Genomic DNA, 17,045 nt, shown 5'->3' on the forward strand with positions numbered 1-17,045 from the left:
TGCCCCTGGGGGCCCCTAAACTTTGACCAAGCATGGGGAGACTGTCAGTGTGGGAGGTGACCTGGCCCAGTGGAGTTGGCACATTGTGACCCCATCCAGTGGGGGCTGCTTGCCACTGCCCCTTTCCCTAAGCCCTGGGCTAACCTTTCTGTTCATAGCACTTTGGTGCTCATGGCCAGCTGGGTTGTGAGGGCACACAAAGCTGGGCGTAAGTGTAGACAAAGAATAATCAGAAGGTGACCCATTTCCCTAGCCAAAAGAGAGTGCCTCCATGCTGAGTGGAGAGGCACCCTGTGTTTCTGGAGCTGGTGACAGGCAGGACCCAGCTCAGGCACCACCTGCTCACTCCAGCCCTACCCCCATCAATCCCTCTCCAGTGGGTCTGGCCTGGCTCAAGTCTCAATGCTCAGCAGGCTCTGCCCCTGTCAGTTCCCACACCCCTTGCTCAACAGCCGCCCCCGCTTGTGTCTCCCCATGCAGTGGAAGGCCAGTGGCTAGAGTGGGGTCCCTGGGGCCCATGTTCCACGTCCTGTGCCAATGGGACCCAGCAGCGCAGCCGGAAGTGCAGCGTGGCAGGTCCAGCCTGGGCCACGTGTACGGGTGCCCTCACGGACACCCGCGAGTGCAGCAGCCTTGAATGCCCGGGTGAGTGCTTGCAAGGGCAGCAGGTGACCATCCTGGTCCTGGAGGCACCGGGGGTCACTCATGCCCCCGCTCTCCTGTAGCCCCAGATGGCAAGTGGGGACCGTGGAACTCGTGGAGCCTGTGCTCCAAGACATGTGACACAGGCTGGCAGCGTCGCTTCCGCATGTGCCAGGCCACGGGCACACAGGGCTACCCCTGTGAAGGCACCGGGGAGGAGGTGAAGCCCTGCAGTGAGAAGAGGTGTCCAGGTATTGCTCAAAGGCCCCTGGGGGCTAGGGGACAAGCACGTGGGCCTGGCTGAGCCTCTTCGTTGTACCCACAGCTTTCCACGAGATGTGCAGGGATGAGTACGTGATGTTGATGACGTGGAAGAAGGCAGCGGCTGGCGAGATCATCTACAACAAGTGTCCTCCCAACGCCTCAGGTGAGGGGCAGGACTCTCTCCCCAGGCCCCCGCCGCTGTCGTTCTCGCTGCTCCCTTCTTGGTTTCCAGCCTCTTAGATCCTCCAGCCCGAGGTGTGGAATGAAGTGGGTGAGCGCTCAGCCCCCATACCCAACCCTCTGTCCTGTCCCCTGCAGGGTCTGCCAGCCGCCGCTGTCTCCTCAGTGCCCAGGGCGTGGCATACTGGGGGCTGCCAAGCTTTGCCCGCTGCATCTCCCACGAGTACCGCTACCTGTATCTGTCAGTGAGTGTGCCCTGCTGGGCTGGGGCAACCCAAGATCTGCCCCAGGCGCTGGTAGGGGGTGAAGGGAGCTTGATTCTCACTCACGCTCATGTGCCTTGGTATATATGTGTGTGCCCACTTCTGCCTGGCCGTGACTCTCCTTGTCTGGCAAACTCCTAATCATACCGCAAGGCCTAATTTTCAAGGGTGTTTCCTTATCCGTAGTGCCTACCTCTGTATTCCTACGGCCTCCTGAGCTTTTCGGTCATGAAGATTAATGAGTGCACTTTAAAATGTCTGTGTCCTGCCTGTCAGACTGGGTGCTTCCTGATGCCCAGAGACAAAGTTGAATTAATTTTTGTGTCCTCCATGCCCAGCTTAGAATGTCGTCAGCAAATGTGGCCTGTGTGTACTTGTTTGTCTGACTGTAATCGGCATTAGTTGTGTGTTTGTCTTTGGAGCTCTTGTTTGAGAGAGAGAGAGAGAGAATATGAAAATGAATGAGTTACACTCCAGAGCGTGCATGACCCTCCGGGACAGGGGAGTACCCACCCAGTCCCTGCCCCGTGCTTATCATCTTTGTATGTGCATCTGAGCACCTTCCTTCTCCAGCTATTTCTGTTTTAGGCTTTTAAAAATATCTTTAGAGTCTCTCTCTCTGGGTCTCTTTCTTGAACTCTGTCTCCCCATGAGACCCTTTGAGCATCTCTGCCTTTCCTCCTCTTTCTCCTGACGCCAGCAGTGGGTGGACTGGAGTGGGATGGGCCAGGGGCGGGTGCCAGCTCCCGACACTCTGATGACAGTGGCCCTTTTGTCGACGGCAGCTTCGGGAGCACCTGGCCAAGGGGCAGCGCATGCTGGCAGGTGAGGGCATGTCACAAGTGGTGCGCAGCCTGCAGGAGCTGCTGGCCCGGCGCACCTACTACAGCGGAGACCTGCTCTTCTCTGTGGACATTCTGAGGAACGTCACCGACACCTTCAAGAGGGCCACCTATGTGCCCTCAGCGGATGACGTGCAGGTACTTCCCTGCTCCTCTGAGGTGAGGGAGGGCTGAGGGTGCAGAAGCTCCAGACTGAATGGGGAGGGGGCATCTGGGAACCTATGGCACAGTCTGCCAGGGGCGGCAAGTATGGCTGAGTTGGGGAAGCTCTCGTCCCTGGGGCTGAGACTTTCTGATAGTCACTGCTCTCTCCCCAGCGCTTCTTCCAGGTGGTGAGCTTCATGGTGGACGCAGAAAACAAGGACAAGTGGGATGATGCTCAGCAGGTGAGGGGCCAGGTTTCTAGGTTTCCTCCCCTATGACCCTCCTCCATCTTGGACTCTTAAACACAGTCTCTGTCCCCAGGTGTCCCCTGGTTCTGTGCACCTGCTCCGGGTCGTGGAGGACTTCATTCACCTGGTGGGCGATGCCCTCAAGGCCTTTCAGAGCTCTTTGATTGTCACGGACAACTTGGGTACAGGAGGCTGACTGGGGGGGGGCGGGGGAGCTGCATGTGGAGCCCAGACCCTCACTGGGGAGGGATGGTTTCCGAGGCTGCACCTATTTCTCTCTCTCTTTCGTGGGGCCCTGTCTTTTCCTGTTCAACTCCTTATTTGTGTCTCTCTCTCCGTGTTCCTCCCCCTCTTCCACTGTGTGTCGTGTTTCTCTGTATACACATCCCCACGCCTCTGGGCTGGCACCAACCTCGGTGTGTCTGCATCTGCCTTCCTGGTGTCTGTCCCCCCACATTTCTCTTCCCTTGTGTATGTCCTCTGTGTGTCTGCCTGTCTCTGGTGTGGCCTGCCACCCCCGGGCCCCCTGCAGTGATCAGCATTCAGCGAGAGCCAGTCTCAGCTGTGTCCAGCGACATCACGTTCCCCATGCGGGGCCGCCGGGGCATGAAGGACTGGGTGCGGCACTCGGAGGACCGCCTCTTCCTGCCCAAGGAGGTGCTCAGCCTCTCTGCCCCAGGGAAGGTGGCCGTCTCTGAGGCGTCAGGCAGTCCTGGCCGGGGGAAGGGCCCAGGAACGGTGCCCCCCGGCCCAGGCTACTCCCATCAGCGCCTCCTCCCGGCAGACCCCGAGGATTCCTCCTCCTACTTTGTGATTGGTGCTGTGCTGTACCGCACCCTGGGCCTTATCCTGCCACCCCCCAGGTGAGTGCCTGGGAGGGGCAGATGGGGCTTCAGAGGGTCTGGGGAGTTCCAGGTGAGAGGAGGAGGACTGAGCCTGTGCTGGCCACCAAGAGATCCAGCTGCATCCTCCTGCAGCCTCGGGGACCCCTCGCCTGGCTCTGTGTGCAGGTGCATCTCAAAGGTGTCCATGAGTCTTCGCCGAGGTCCAGGGAGTGTTGGACTGAGTTCTAGACCTCACCTGAAGTTCTGGGCCCCACTGAGCTATAGGCCTCTCTGGACTTGACCCCTGGTAGCCCCCTGGCCCCATCTGGGGCAACTTCAGGGTTCCTGACTGGGTCTGGGCACCTGCTGGCAGGAGCTGACCTCAGAACCTGTCCCCAGGCCCCCACTGGCCGTCACATCCCGGGTGATGACAGTGACTGTGCGGCCCCCTACCCAGCCACCAGCTGAGCCCCTTATCACAGTGGAGCTCTCCTACATCATTAATGTGAGTGGGGGCCCAGGCAGGGACCTTGGGAATACCCCAACATGGGTGGCCAAAGGCCTGTCTGATGGGGAGGTGGTGTGGTCAATGGCAGGCCGACCCTCTGACCTGTGTACATCCTGCGTGGTGGGTTGGGAGGTGGGGTCCCCGGCCCACACTGCACTCATATCTTCTGCTCCCCAGGGCACTACAGATCCCCACTGCGCCAGCTGGGACTACTCCAGAGCGTGAGTGGAGCGGGGGCTCTGTGTGGGGGACAGTGCAGCCCTAGGACCTCTCTCCCTGGGGGGATCTCCTGCCTGGAAGGCCAGGATGAAGGGCGAATCCAGGGGGTCCTAACTGCCTACTTCTTGGCTGTGGCCTTGCCCTGGATTCACCTGTTGTTGGGCAGTGGCCAGCTGTGGGGGTGGGGCGGTGGAGCTGGGCTAGGTCTCACTCCACCTCTTCCCCCACCCAAGGGACGCCAGTTCAGGGGACTGGGAGACCGAGAGCTGCCAGACCCTGGAGACCCAGGCAGCCCACACCCGCTGCCAGTGCCAGCGCCCATCCACCTTTGCTGTGCTGGCCCAGCCGCCCAAGGACCTGGTGAGTGGGAAGGTGCCCGGGCTGGGCCGGAAGGAGGTGCCCGGGCTGGACGGCCAGCGGCCGTCTCTGACAGTGGCAGCAGGAAGTTGGTGATCCCACGGGTGTGTCTGAGCAGCAGCACTTCTGGGATTGCACATGGAAGTCTGTCCCCTTGAGATGGGCCTGGGGGGTGGTGTGGCGGTGGGCATTTGTGTATGTGTGCACACACATGTGCCTCTCTGGTTACATACACAAGAGTGTGGGTGAGGAGCATGAACATCCATCCCTCCACGTGGTCAGCTCTGTGCACCTGTGGGGACAGTGCTGAGCCCCCTCTGTGTGTGGCTGTGACAAAGGTGCAGGTGCCAGTCTTTGCTAGACAGGAAGTGGGGAGACCGAGGGCACCCCCTCACCTGCCCTCTCCCAGTGGCCCGTCTGAACGCTGCTCGTCTCCCCAGACTCTGGAGCTGGCGGGCTCTCCCTCGGTGCCCCTTGTGATTGGCTGTGCTGTGTCCTGCATGGCGCTGCTCACCCTGCTCGCCATCTATGCCGCCTTCTGGAGGTAGGTGGGACACGGGGAAGGCTGGGTGGGAGCTGACCAGTCATCCCAGGCTGGGCTGGGCAGCCAGCTCCCCTGTCTCTCTCTGCCCGCTGTGCCCTCTCAGGTTTATAAAATCCGAACGCTCCATCATCTTGCTCAATTTCTGCCTGTCCATCCTGGCGTCTAACATCCTGATCCTCGTGGGCCAGTCACGGGTGCTGAGCAAGGCAGGTGCAGGCTCCCGGGGTGCCAGGGAGTGAGAGTGGGGTACAGGGGTTAAGGTGGAGGGTGCTTGCAGGTGGCGGTGCCTGTGCGCGTGCGTTCGTACCTAAGTGATGGGTGTTTGCACACGCTCCGGCCCTGTGTTGGGTGAGGGTGTGGGTAATTGTGTATGAATATACATGAAGGTGTCAGAGAGGAGGAGTGTGTGTACTCGAGCGGCAAGTGTCTGTGTACATCTGTGAGAGTCCACGTGAGCTGAGAGCCCATGTGCACATGTGAGGGCAGGTGGTGTGCGCGGAGCTGGGGCCTTCTCATGTCTGCGGACATGTAGGCGCCTCAGCGAGGCCTCTCGTGCCATCTGCCTGTGGATGACCTGTGCTGGCTGTTCCTTATGCCCCCTCAGCCTTCTCTGCACAGTGCCAGCACTGTGAGTGCCAGGTGTGGAGCCCGCCCGGCCACGGCATGGCAGGTGCTCCTGTCTGTCCCCTCCCCGCCAGCCTCGCCTGTGTGTGGGCAGCCTGCCCGCCTGCCTCTCGGATGCTGAATGCTGTGTGCATGTCACCCGGCCTGTGTCGTGCTGGGTGTGGGTGCAGGAAGACGGGGGTGCCTGGCAGGGCTCTGTGGGGGGCGGAGCTTGGGTGGGTGGCCGTGGCAGCACCCAGCAGCGAGTGTAGGAAGCCTGGCGCCTCCCACCCTGGTGGCTGCTGAGGGCCACTCCCTCCTTCTCTCCCTGCAGGGTGTATGCACCATGACGGCCGCCTTCCTGCACTTCTTTTTCCTTTCCTCCTTTTGCTGGGTGCTCACTGAGGCTTGGCAGTCCTACCTGGCTGTCATTGGACGGATGCGCACCCGCCTTGTTCGCAAGCGCTTCCTCTGCCTGGGCTGGGGTGAGCAGGGCCCATGCTGGACTCTGCCAAAGGGCTTTGGGGGCAGGGGAAGCAAGACAGGTTCAGGTTCCGGCCTGGACCCCCTTCGTGGGCACCGGGGTCACCTGGGCTGGGGTCTGGGAGGATAAGAGGACCCTGAGGACTGGCCGTCTCATTCTGGCTCCCCCACTCCCCCAGGTCTGCCTGCCCTGGTGGTGGCCGTGTCTGTTGGCTTTACCCGCACCAAAGGATACGGCACATCCAGCTAGTACGTGGCCTCCCGTGGGGTTACTGAACCCGGCAGGGCCCCAGCCTAGGCCTCAGGCCTTTACAGGCCGCACCTCTGGCCCATGCTTGCTGTGGGGCTTTGGGAAGATCCTTCCCCATCTCAGAGCCTCAGTTTCCCTGACTGTGCTGGGATTGGGTAATCTCTCAGAGCCATTTATCTCAGGGGTCAGCCTTGTTTGGTCCCCTGGGGCTGGGCCTGAGGGTCTGCACTTCTGTTGGAGGGGAAACCAAGGCTCACCGAGAGCCAGCGGCTCCCTCCGATCCCGCTGGGGCTCGGCCTTATTGCTGATGTGGGCCTGGCAGCCCCGGGGCTCCGAGGGGTGGTGTTTGAGGGTGGGGGGGAGCCTGCCTGGGTGTCTAATGCTCCCTCTCCCCCACCCCCCAGCTGCTGGCTCTCTCTTGAGGGTGGCCTGCTCTATGCCTTTGTGGGCCCTGCGGCTGTCATTGTCCTGGTATGTGTCCCTTCAGTGTCCTGGGAGGGGTGTGGCCCAGGGGGTCCAGCCCTCCCTGCCCTCCAGCTTTCACCTGGGGCTCCCCTTGCCAGGAGGGCGCCTAGTAACCCTGTCTCCCTCACCCCGCTCACCGGCCCCCAGGTGAATATGCTCATCGGGATCATTGTCTTCAACAAGCTCATGGCACGAGACGGCATCTCAGACAAGTCCAAGAAACAGAGGGCCGGGTAAGGGTGGGGGTCTCTGTGACTTGGCCACGTGGGTAGGGAGGGAGGGCTGTGGCCGCTCCCAGAGGCAGGGCTCGGCTCTGCGACTGCCTGGGGCTCCCTGACCCTGGTGCCTCAAGGGTGCAGGTAGCGGGCACTCGGAGTGCTCAGCTGCAGCCCCTCGCCCACCCTAACCCACCTCTCTCTCTCTCACCTGCCCTCCCCCTCCCACCCTGCTCGGGGCTCATGCTGCCCCTCTCCTCCTGCTTCCCATGTGTTTCCCCCCTTCTCCCGTGTCTGTGCCGCCCCCGAGGTCGGAGCGGTGCCCCTGGGCCAGGCTGCTCCTCCCCTGCTCAGCGTGTGGAGCGGTCCCCAGCCCCCTGCTCAGCTCTGCCTCGGCCAGGAACGCCATGTTAGTCGTGCCCCCGGGGGGTGGGGTGTGGGTGGGGGAAAAGAATGGGGGGCAGTACCCCTGGTGGGGGGAGGAGGGATGTCAGTCCAGTGCCTTGGAAAGCCTGTCCTGCCAAGGGCTTGGTGTCATGGTGACAGGGGGCATTGGGAGTGAATGTCTGTGCTTCCTGGAAAATTCCGGGTTCCTGTGCCCACCCCTTCGTTCCCACCCCTGCCCTTGCTGCCAGCTTACGTTCGGGCACAGCTAAAGACGCCCCCTACCTCAACCTACAGGAGCTCATAGAAGCTCAGGTCCTGAGAAGTTTTGAGCCTGTAGAACCCCAGAATTAGAATGATAGAATCTTAGAATATGACGCTCAGAAGCTGAGAACGTTAGCACGTGAATCAGAGTCTTATCATGTCGAGGAATCCAAAAATTAGAATTTTAGAGGCATTGGATCTCAACCAGTTGGGAGACAGAGAATCTTGGAGGTAGAGAATTATGTCATTGAGACACCCCTGCCCCTGGCAGCTGAGAATTTTAAAATTTCAGCCATGTACAAATCCACAGGGGCCTCAGGCCCTACCTCCACCAGGGCCAGAAACGCATCTCCGCCTCCCTGCACCGTGGAGCCCAGCTTTATCTTGTGCACCTCTGGGGTCAGGCTGCACATTGCCTCGGGGGGTGGTTGGCACCGTCTCTGGGAGGCTCTGTGGAGGAGAAAGCTCACTGTCACTTGGGCTGCCAGCTGCCTCTCTGACCCAGGCTGTCAGAACTAGCAGTTAAAAGCTTGGGCTTTGGAGGCAGCCAAACTGGATTTGCATCCCAGCTTGGTCTCTCTCTGCCCAGCTGGGCGCACTCCAGTTTCTTCATCTGTAAATTGGGATAATAACCCCCACCATGCCTGTTTATTGAAGTTGTTTTGATCACAATGTGAACTAATGTATGTAAAGTGTTCAGTGTAGGGGCTGGCAGAAAATTAGTGGTTAATCAATGGTAGCTCTTATGACTGTGATTAGGCCCTCTCTTCATCTTGGCTTTGCCCCCAAGGGGCTGCAGAGACCACTGTGCCTGCCCCCACCACGTGGAGCAGGCCCCAGCCACTCTTCATAGGACAGGTCTTGACCCCCTGCCCATCCCTCTGCCATGTCGGGAGCTGTGCCCACCCCTGCCTGACTCTGCCACCTGGGGTGTTCATGAGGCAGAGTGGGCGGGGTATGGCGCCTGGCCCAGTGGCAAAGGCTGCCCTCCTGTGCCCACGTGGTCTGTAGCCAGTAATGGCCGGCTGGCACTGGCGGCTGGATGCAGGGCCTGCCCACCTTTTTCTCTGCCCTCCTGTGAAGGAGGTGGGGTACCTATGGGTTTGGCCCTGATTCTGGCTTTCACCCCCAACCCCAGCCATGATCCTTTTGCCCAGGACTCTGAGCAGCCTCTGGGGGGCCTGGCGCCCCTCCTTGGGGAACGGAAGGGGACGAGCTGCTGCTGCTGCAGCGGCCCTGGCCCCATCTTTCCCCCAAAGATCTGTGCCCTGTGACATCCTCCGTGGGCTCTGCCTGTTCAGTCTCCCTGTCGCTGTGCCTCTGCCTGTCTCATTCTCTCACCACGTCCTCTCTCATGGTCCCTCTTCTCCCCTCCTCCTGGGGTCTCTGGGGGTGTGGCCCAGGCCTGTGATTTTGTGCAAACTGGAGCTGAAAGTCACAGCATCCGGATACGTGTCCCTTCTCCTCTTCTCCCCACCGTCTCGTTCTGCCTTCTCCATCTCTGTCCCCTGCTGCTGCCTCTGGCTGTGGCTCAGCCCCATTGGGTCCGCCTGTCTGTCCCTCCCACCTCTGTGGCCCCAGCTCTGGCTCCATAGTTCTCCATTTCTGTCCCTGTTCTCTGTTTCTCTGACTCTGGCTTCTCGGCCTGTCTCTGCTTTGGGACGTCACTGAGGTCTTGGGGCTTGGGGCCCTGCCAGTCTCGGGCAGTTTGAGGGCCCCCGGCTCAGCTCAGCCCCGGGCCTAGCCCACCCTGCCCCCTGGAGTGCCAGCCTGATGAGCCCGCCGCTGTGTCTTCAGGGCCTCACTCTGGAGCTCCTGCGTGGTGCTGCCCCTGCTGGCGCTCACTTGGATGTCCGCTGTCCTGGCCATGACAGACCGCCGCTCCGTCCTCTTCCAGGCCCTCTTCGCTGTCTTCAACTCTGCTCAAGGCTTTGTCATCACGGCTGTGCACTGCTTCCTGCGCCGAGAGGTGGGGCTGGCCTCTCCTGCCCTTTCGCACCCAGCTCCCCCGGCCAATCCTCTCACCTCTCCCCGCCCCGCTAACAGGGAGGATTGAGGGCCTGCCAGGGCCCCAGCCAAGCAGCCCTGAGCTAAGGGCCTGGCCTCCTGGGCTGCTGGGGCTCCTGCTCCCCTCAGCCTCCCCCTAGGCCCTATGGCCCTGCTCCCCTCCCCCTGGGCCCTACGTTAGGGGTGTCAAACTCATTGTCACTAGGGGCCACATCAGCCTCGTGGTTGCCTTTAGAGGGCCGAATGTAACTTTAGGACTGTATAAATGTAACTACCCTTTAAGTGAGAGCTTGGCACTGCCACTGGGTAGAGAAATAAGGTGCCAGGCTGGATAAAACAAGGTGGAGGGCCGGGTTTGGCCCTCAGGCCTTGTGTTTGCCACCTGTACCCAAGGTGCTACTGTCCTTCCAAACCCTCCTGGGGGGCTGGGGTAGGAGGCTCACCCAGCTGAGGCTGGAGGCCCTTGGGTGGCCTCAGGCCAGTAGGCACCCGCTGTCCCCAGGTCCAGGACGTGGTGAAGTGCCAGATGGGCGTGTGCCGGGCAGATGAGAGCGAAGACTCCCCGGACTCCTGTAAAAACGGGCAGCTGCAGATCCTGGTGAGCGAGGAGGCCTGGGCAGGACACTTGTGGGTTCTGAGCACCCCCCACCCCATTTCCTTGCCCCATGCACCTCTCTTTCCTCATGCACCTCCCTTTCCCCCACCGTGGCGGGGAGGGGACAGAGATCAGGTTCGATTCAGCCTCAGCCACAGGTCACTCGGCAGCATCGGGCAAGTCTTTTCCTCATTTAGTTTTCCCATCTGTCAAAACTGAACGGGTCAGGGCGGGGCGTTGGGAGGAGACATGTCTGGGGCCCCGGGCGGTAAGTTCTGTTGGGCAGTGTGCTGTGGGGAGCACCTCTGGGTCGGTAGGGAGGGGACCGAGCCCCCTCGCCCTGATACATTGATCCTCTCTCTGCCCACCTCCTCTGTCCCTCTCTGCCTATAGTCAGACTTTGAAAAGGATGTGGATCTGGCTTGTCAGACAGGTGAGTCTGCGGGCTCAGGGCTGAGAACGTGCCCCAGGTTAAGCAGGGAGACCCCCCAGCCCCACTGTGGGAGGCCCTGACTGGGGTCTGGCTGTGGAGTTTGTCTTTGAAGTCAGATAGCCCTGAGTGGATTCAAGGCTATGAACACACTTACTGCGTGACTTTGGGCAAACAGCCTACCTCTCGGAGCCTTAAATGAATTAGGGGATATCAGGTGCCTAGTAGGGTGCTTGGAACATGGTAGCTATTACAGTATCATATTATTTCCATGATTCTTACCAGAATCTCTTCCCAGTTCAGTCTCCTGGGGACCTGCCTAGGGAGGGGGAGAAGCAAGGCTCTTCTGATGGTCTTGGGGCTGTGGGGTCAGAGGTCAGGACCTGCAGCAGGAGCTGACCTGTATGAGTTGGGCCTTCGTTCCTTGTCGTGTCTTGCTTCGGGTCTCTGGGCTGGTTGCCTTCTTAACCCGTCTGGTGTGGGGGAGAATGCCAGTCATCCCACCATCTTTCTAGGGCCCAGTTTCCTTTCGTCTGAGCCTAGGGGGTTGGAACCCGCCCAGTTTGCACAAGGGCACGTGGGAGTTCCTCCTCCCCAGAACTTACCTCCCTCCCACTCCTGCCCCCAGTTCTGTTCAAGGAGGTCAACACTTGCAACCCGTCCACCATCACAGGCACGCTGTCCCGCCTGTCCCTGGATGAGGACGAGGAGCCCAAGTCCTGCCTTGTGGGTCCGGAGGGGGGCCTCAGCTTCTCCCCGCTGCCTGGGAACATCCTGATGCCCATGGCAGCCTCGCCAGGGCTGGGGGAGCCTCCGCCCCCCCAGGAGGCCAACCCTGTGTACATGTGTGGGGAGGGCAGCCTGCGGCAGCTGGACCTCACATGGCTACGGCCAGCCGAGCCCAGCTCTGAGGGTGACTACATGGTGCTGCCGAGAAGGACTCTGAGCCTGCAGCCTGGCGGCGGGGGTGGAGGCGGCGAGGACCCCCCAAGGACCCGGCCCGAGGGCACCCCCCGGCGGGCTGCCAAGGCGCTGGCCCACCCTGAAGGCTACCCTAGCTTCTTGTCTGTGGACCATTCGGGTCTGGGGCTGGGCCCTGCCTACGGGTCTCTACAGAACCCCTATGGGATGACCTTCCAACCACCACCACCGACACCCAGCGCCCGCCAAGTGCCCGAGCCGGGGGAGCGCAGCCGGACCATGCCCCGCACTGTGCCCGGCTCCACCATGAAGCTGGGCTCCCTGGAGGTGAGGGGCTCTAGGGCATGAAGTGGGGGTGGGAGGCCTGCCCCCCATATGCCTGAGACTGGGTCTGAGTCCCAAGCAGCGGCCAGGAAGGGACGGCCAGCAACCACCCCCGAGCAGCATCTCCGTACCAAGTTGCTGGGAGTGCGTGCCCACAGCAAGTCCGAGGAAATGCTGGCTCCTCTGAACTCCTCAGGGGGTTGGACTGCATGCGCTGAGGGTGCCCTGCTCGATGTGTTCACACTTGCTGTAGTGACTACTTTTGGGTGAATGGTTAGGATGGATCTTCCTTTAAGGGGCCTGTGGCTTAGGCCAGGTACTGAGAGCCTGGGCCTCCGGGTCACGCAGGTCTGGGTTCTGATCAGGCCACTGCTGGTCAGCAGTGAGATCTTGAGCAGAATCTCTCTCCAAGCCTCAGTGCGTCTCTCTTAGCCTTCCTTTCTCTGAGCCTCAGTTTCCTCATTTGCAAAGTGGAGATAACAGCAGCTTCCTTGTAGGGTTGTTGCGAGGACTAATCGAGTCACACAAAACGTTTGTCTGTGTGAGCATCTAGAAGGTGCTAGATGATTGGGAATTGCTGCCATTACCATCCCCAAATCAGAATCAGCACCGCCCACAGGCCGGTGGTGATTGGCCCTCCCCTTTCTGAGAAAACGCAAGCCCCCTTTCTCTGCCCCGCTTTTCCTCTTGCCTCCTCAGAGCTGCTTCCTGCACAGAATCACTGGGAACAGGCAGGTGGTAGTGACCCACTCTGGGACATTCTAGAACTCTAGTTGGAGGGATGAGAAGGACATAGATAAGGAAGAGGCAAGAGTCATAGCTCAGACACTGTTGGCTACTCATGTTTAGCCTCAGAATCCCGCCCCCCATCCTCCACACGAAGGAAGTTAAGTTAGCATCTAGGAGGTTCACGAGTTTAGATTTTTTTCTCCCAAAATGCTTATGAACATTTGGAGCCTGCTCCTGTTACAGATGGCAAAAACAGGAAGGCATAACAAAGACAAAACTCGACACCAGCATTGGGGGGGGGGTTGCTCAGCATCATGGTTTTGGTCTGTGGACACCTGCCATGCTTGGACCACAGGGAAGGAGCCAGCACTGGGCTCCTTGTGTGGGAGGTGGCCATAAATGTGGCAGCATCTTGAGGGGTCAAGGGTGACATCCTGAATTCCGGTGTGGAAAACTGTGGTGGCGCGGAGGTGGTGGAGTGGGTGTGAGGCAGAGGGTGGGGGGGTTCCGAATTTATTCATTTGGGCACAGCTGCGGGCATAGGGACAAGAAGAGGTGTGCTACCCCCAGACATGGAGGTGTGGTTGGGAACGGGGCAGGGGGACACACGTATGCACGGTGAAGGGCAGGAGAAGGCCCAGGGCAGAGCTTGCAGAGCCTGGTGTTGGGGAAGCGGGGGGCTGGTGAAGAAAGAGCAGGCGGGGAGGTGGGAGGAGGACCGGTGGTGGTGAGCATGTCTGCTGAGCCTGGGACTTGGGAGATCTAGTTGGTGGTTTTAGCGTCATCCTTGAGGGCCTTGGGGCAGGTCCCTTTCCCTTCCTGGACCTCAGTTTCCCCAATGTAACCTGGGACCGTTGGCCTTGGTTTCCTACCAGCATTCTAAGACTCTAAGGTGTCCTCCCTAAGTGGCACTGGACACTGAGTAGGTTGTTAGGACCTCAGAGGAGGTGACCTTAGGCAAGTGAGGGCCAGAGAGGCCAGTGAAGGGCTGGGAAGGCCAGGGAGGCAGGGCCTGGCTTTTTAGGAAAAGGAGCAAGAAAGGGTCAAAAGCCTTAGTCCTTGTGTTTGCAGGACAAGTGGAAGGTTCTAGGGACAGGGAAGCCAGTGGTTGGCGATGAGAAAGAGGCAAGATGGGGCAAAGGGGTAGAATTCAGGCTACAGAGGAAGGAATGTCCATGTCCCTGCCATGTTGTGAGTCTGTACTGGGACATTTGGATCATGTGTAGTTGTATGTCTGCGCATGTGCCAGTGTGTGCCTCCTGTGAGCGTCTGCCTGTGTGTGTGTATTGCAGAGGTGGCCCAGAGTCTGCACTGCAGGAGGCGGGGTGGTGTCTCGGCTCCTCATCCCCCAGGCCCAGCCCTACTTCCCACAACCCGAGGGGCTGCCCTTTAAGGATTCTGAACTCCCGGGCCTGGGCAGGGGTCGGGCTCTGGGGCAGCAGGTTTCTGGGCTCTACAGTCCCTGAATATGGTAAAAAAGCTCTTCTCCTTCACTGCCTCCTTGCTGCTCCTTCCCAGAGAAAGAAGTTACGGTATTCAGACCTGGACTTCGAGGTAGGTGCTGTGTGTGTGTGTATGTGTTGAAGGGGCGGGGATTGTCCCTGGAGGCTCCACCCCTCATACTGGTCTGAGCCCCATTGAGGAGCCTGATCCCGCGAGCCCGCGGTTTCTGCGGAATCTCCCCAGCCTCCCCAAACCCCGTCCGCTCCTGTAGCTCTGGGGTAAAGAGAAAGCCAGGCCTTGTCCTAGAGGGGCCAGCGACAGGCAGGAGTGTGGGGACCTGGGATGCGGAGGGCCCCGGGTGGAGGGCTGGCTCACGGTGCTGCCCCAGGGGGCAGTACCTCCTCTGACACCCTCGGCTCCCAGAAGGTGATGCACACCCGGAAACGGCACTCGGAACTCTACCACGAGCTTAACCAGAAGTTCCACACTTTCGACCGCTACCGCAGCCAGTCCACAGCCAAGGTGAGGGTCCCTCCCGTGGCTGCTCGGCCCGAAGCTCAGGGCCCAGCCTGGCGCAGTGGCCTCTGGGTCAGACCCTGACCCATGGCCCCCGTTACAGAGGGAGAAGCGGTGGAGTGTGTCCTCGGGTGGGGCGACTGAACGGAACCTGTCCGGCGTAAGTGTCCTTGGACTGGGTGGGGGTGAGGGGCCTTCAAGGATCACATTCCCTCCCTGTCTACCTTCCTGCCTTGGCAAAGGGCCTGCCTTGTACCCGCAGCACAAGCAGCACTTCCGGGGTTGTGTGGGGTGGGGACTGTTGATGAAGGGTCCGCCAGGGTCTTGAAGAGGGTGGGCAGACTCAGGGGATATGGTCCCAGGGGTCAGGACCAATCTGAAGCCAGACAGATCTGGATTTGAGCCTGACTTTGGCACTTGATTACTTAGTGACTGGGCATCACTAGCTCTCTCTGGGCTTCCTCAGTGTGTTCTTTGTACAGTGGGAGAGAAGGTGTTATCCCATCCCCATGGCCCTTCCCGCTCCCTCCACAGGAGAAGCCCAGTCCAGGGGAGCGCCCTAGCTTGTCCCAACAGCGGCGACATCAGAGTTGGAGCACCTTCAAGTCTATGACGCTGGGCTCACTGCCCCCCAAGCCCCGAGAGCGGCTGGCCCTGCACCGGGCAGCAGCCTGGGAGCCCACGGAACCGCCAGATGGTGACTTCCAGACAGAGGTGTGAGTGCCACGCTGGACTGCCCACTGCATATAAATATATATATCTCTCTATTTTCACACTCCACTTTGGAACCACCCAGGAGCCAGCGCCCCCTCCCCTCTCCCGAGGGCTGGGCAGGGAGGTGCAGTGGACTCTGCGGGGCTGCAGGAGCCGGACACAGCGTGGCCTGGGGGCCAGGGACCTTTCCTGTTTCTGAGAGGCCCCTCAGCCACTGGAGCCCGTCTTCGCCCCAGCCTGTCTGTCCCTGTCCTGGGCTGGGGAGGGGGGAGGGGAACTTTGTTGGGAATAAACTTCACTCTGTGGACTTGGCTGCTGAGCTGTTTGCTTCTCCCAGGTGAAGGCCCCGCCCTGGGACCCCGGCTTTGTTCATCTCCTTGGTTCCCATCACTTGGTCTCATTAAACTATGTGATGGGGTCAGGCCAGCCCTGACCGGGAGGAGGCACATAGGCTCTGCCCCCATCTTTGCCCTTGAATCCCTGGGTGACCTTGGACACACCTGTTTCCCAGTGAGCGCCTAGGGTAAGCAGATTGGGAGGTGGGGCAGGGCCCCGTGCAACTGGCCTTCCTCGGTGACTGCGGTGATCATAGCTGCCTTTCACCAGGTGGGCGTGGTGGGCCTTGGATGATGGCCCCAGGGTCACTGCCAGCAGATGTTCAATCCCAGCTGCTTTCTGTCAGCCCCATTCTTTTAGGCAAGCTTCCTTACTCCCCTCAGCCCACCAGGCTTCCATCTCCCAGCTCTCATCACTCAACTCTGTCCCCAGAGGGAAGGAGACCTTCTCTTGGATTCCAGTCCACAAACCCCCAAGGAAGGGCTCTGACTGGTGCCAGGCAGGGGTGGGGCACTGTGATTGGGAACCTCAGGGGAGGAGAGGTTGTAGGTTCCCAGAAGTTCCCAGACTCACACGAACGAAGCCCCTGTCTCTGACCTGACAGCAGACCCTACCCCACATCCTGGGCTAGGGCACTATCTGAGCCACCACCTAGAGCCTTCTGGGAATCTGTGTTCTGGTTCCCTTCCTTCCCAACCCTGGGCTCCACTGGCCATAGTTAGGATCTCTGTGGAGTTTAGCTGCAAAGTGTATTCCTCTCTCCTCCTGTACTTTCTTGCTTTGCATGTGGTTTGAGAAGGAAGTTTGGCATGTACCATGTTGATTCTGCTCACATAGCAACCACAGCTGCAGCAGAGGCTCCCCGGGGCTTTGAGACACCACTTCCACGGTCAGGGGCAGAGCTTTCCTGCACTGAGGGCTCTGCTCCTTTCTGCTGCTAGGTCCCCATTCTCCCAGGCATGGACTTGCCACGTCACCTTAGGCAGGTCACTGGACCCTGTCTGATTCAGGTTTCCGCATCTGTAGGCCAGGTAGCCCTTCCATTTGGGCTGATATCTAAACACCTGTTATTTCTTTCCCAGACTTTAACTTCTTACCTCATTGTCTTTATTCTTTCTGCCTCCATTATCCAGTCCTTTGTCCACCTAGCCCAGGTGTGATCTTTGCAAAATGCAGATCTGGCCAGGTTACTCTCCTGCTCAGAAGCCTTTCAAGGATCATGGAATTAGCCCAGAATGCAAGGCCCTCCCTTGCGCATCTCTTCTGGCCCACCTCTCGCCTCCCCACCCATGCACACGCCCTCTCCTCTGCCCAGAACTCCTTCCCACTTA

The 17,045-nt window shown here is 59.9% G+C and overlaps 1 protein-coding gene across 6 annotated transcripts in view; it reads left to right on the forward strand.

Moving 5' to 3' along the window:
• The window catches only part of ADGRB2 (adhesion G protein-coupled receptor B2), a 35,697-nt gene extending 20,059 nt beyond the window's left edge, over positions 1 to 15,638 (forward strand). For 2 of the 6 annotated variants that reach the window (XM_037149778.2, XM_037149782.2), the window contains 26 exons: positions 481 to 645; positions 726 to 893; positions 968 to 1,069; positions 1,225 to 1,331; positions 2,135 to 2,329; positions 2,509 to 2,577; positions 2,657 to 2,765; positions 3,116 to 3,446; positions 3,807 to 3,912; positions 4,093 to 4,136; positions 4,368 to 4,494; positions 4,932 to 5,035; positions 5,139 to 5,241; positions 5,973 to 6,123; positions 6,301 to 6,370; positions 6,776 to 6,842; positions 6,984 to 7,069; positions 7,362 to 7,460; positions 9,497 to 9,668; positions 10,209 to 10,304; positions 10,695 to 10,734; positions 11,360 to 11,979; positions 14,224 to 14,259; positions 14,572 to 14,670; positions 14,768 to 14,824; positions 15,199 to 15,638. In XM_037149778.2, coding sequence (XP_037005673.2) covers positions 481 to 645; positions 726 to 893; positions 968 to 1,069; positions 1,225 to 1,331; positions 2,135 to 2,329; positions 2,509 to 2,577; positions 2,657 to 2,765; positions 3,116 to 3,446; positions 3,807 to 3,912; positions 4,093 to 4,136; positions 4,368 to 4,494; positions 4,932 to 5,035; positions 5,139 to 5,241; positions 5,973 to 6,123; positions 6,301 to 6,370; positions 6,776 to 6,842; positions 6,984 to 7,069; positions 7,362 to 7,460; positions 9,497 to 9,668; positions 10,209 to 10,304; positions 10,695 to 10,734; positions 11,360 to 11,979; positions 14,224 to 14,259; positions 14,572 to 14,670; positions 14,768 to 14,824; positions 15,199 to 15,384 — 3,509 coding nt within the window. In that variant the 3' untranslated portion in view covers positions 15,385 to 15,638. The remainder of the gene's footprint in view (positions 1 to 480; positions 646 to 725; positions 894 to 967; positions 1,070 to 1,224; positions 1,332 to 2,134; positions 2,330 to 2,508; positions 2,578 to 2,656; positions 2,766 to 3,115; positions 3,447 to 3,806; positions 3,913 to 4,092; positions 4,137 to 4,367; positions 4,495 to 4,931; positions 5,036 to 5,138; positions 5,242 to 5,972; positions 6,124 to 6,300; positions 6,371 to 6,775; positions 6,843 to 6,983; positions 7,070 to 7,361; positions 7,461 to 9,496; positions 9,669 to 10,208; positions 10,305 to 10,694; positions 10,735 to 11,359; positions 11,980 to 14,223; positions 14,260 to 14,571; positions 14,671 to 14,767; positions 14,825 to 15,198) is intronic. The other 4 variants (XM_037149779.2, XM_037149780.2, XM_037149781.2 and 1 more) reach the window with 4 other exon arrangements.
• The last annotated feature ends 1,407 nt before the right edge of the window (positions 15,639 to 17,045 follow it).

The sequence above is a fragment of the Artibeus jamaicensis genome, unplaced genomic scaffold (assembly GCF_021234435.1).
Source record: "Artibeus jamaicensis isolate MK-2021 breed Jamaican fruit bat unplaced genomic scaffold, CSHL_Jam_final scaffold_847, whole genome shotgun sequence".
NCBI classification, from domain to species: Eukaryota; Metazoa; Chordata; class Mammalia; order Chiroptera; family Phyllostomidae; genus Artibeus; species Artibeus jamaicensis.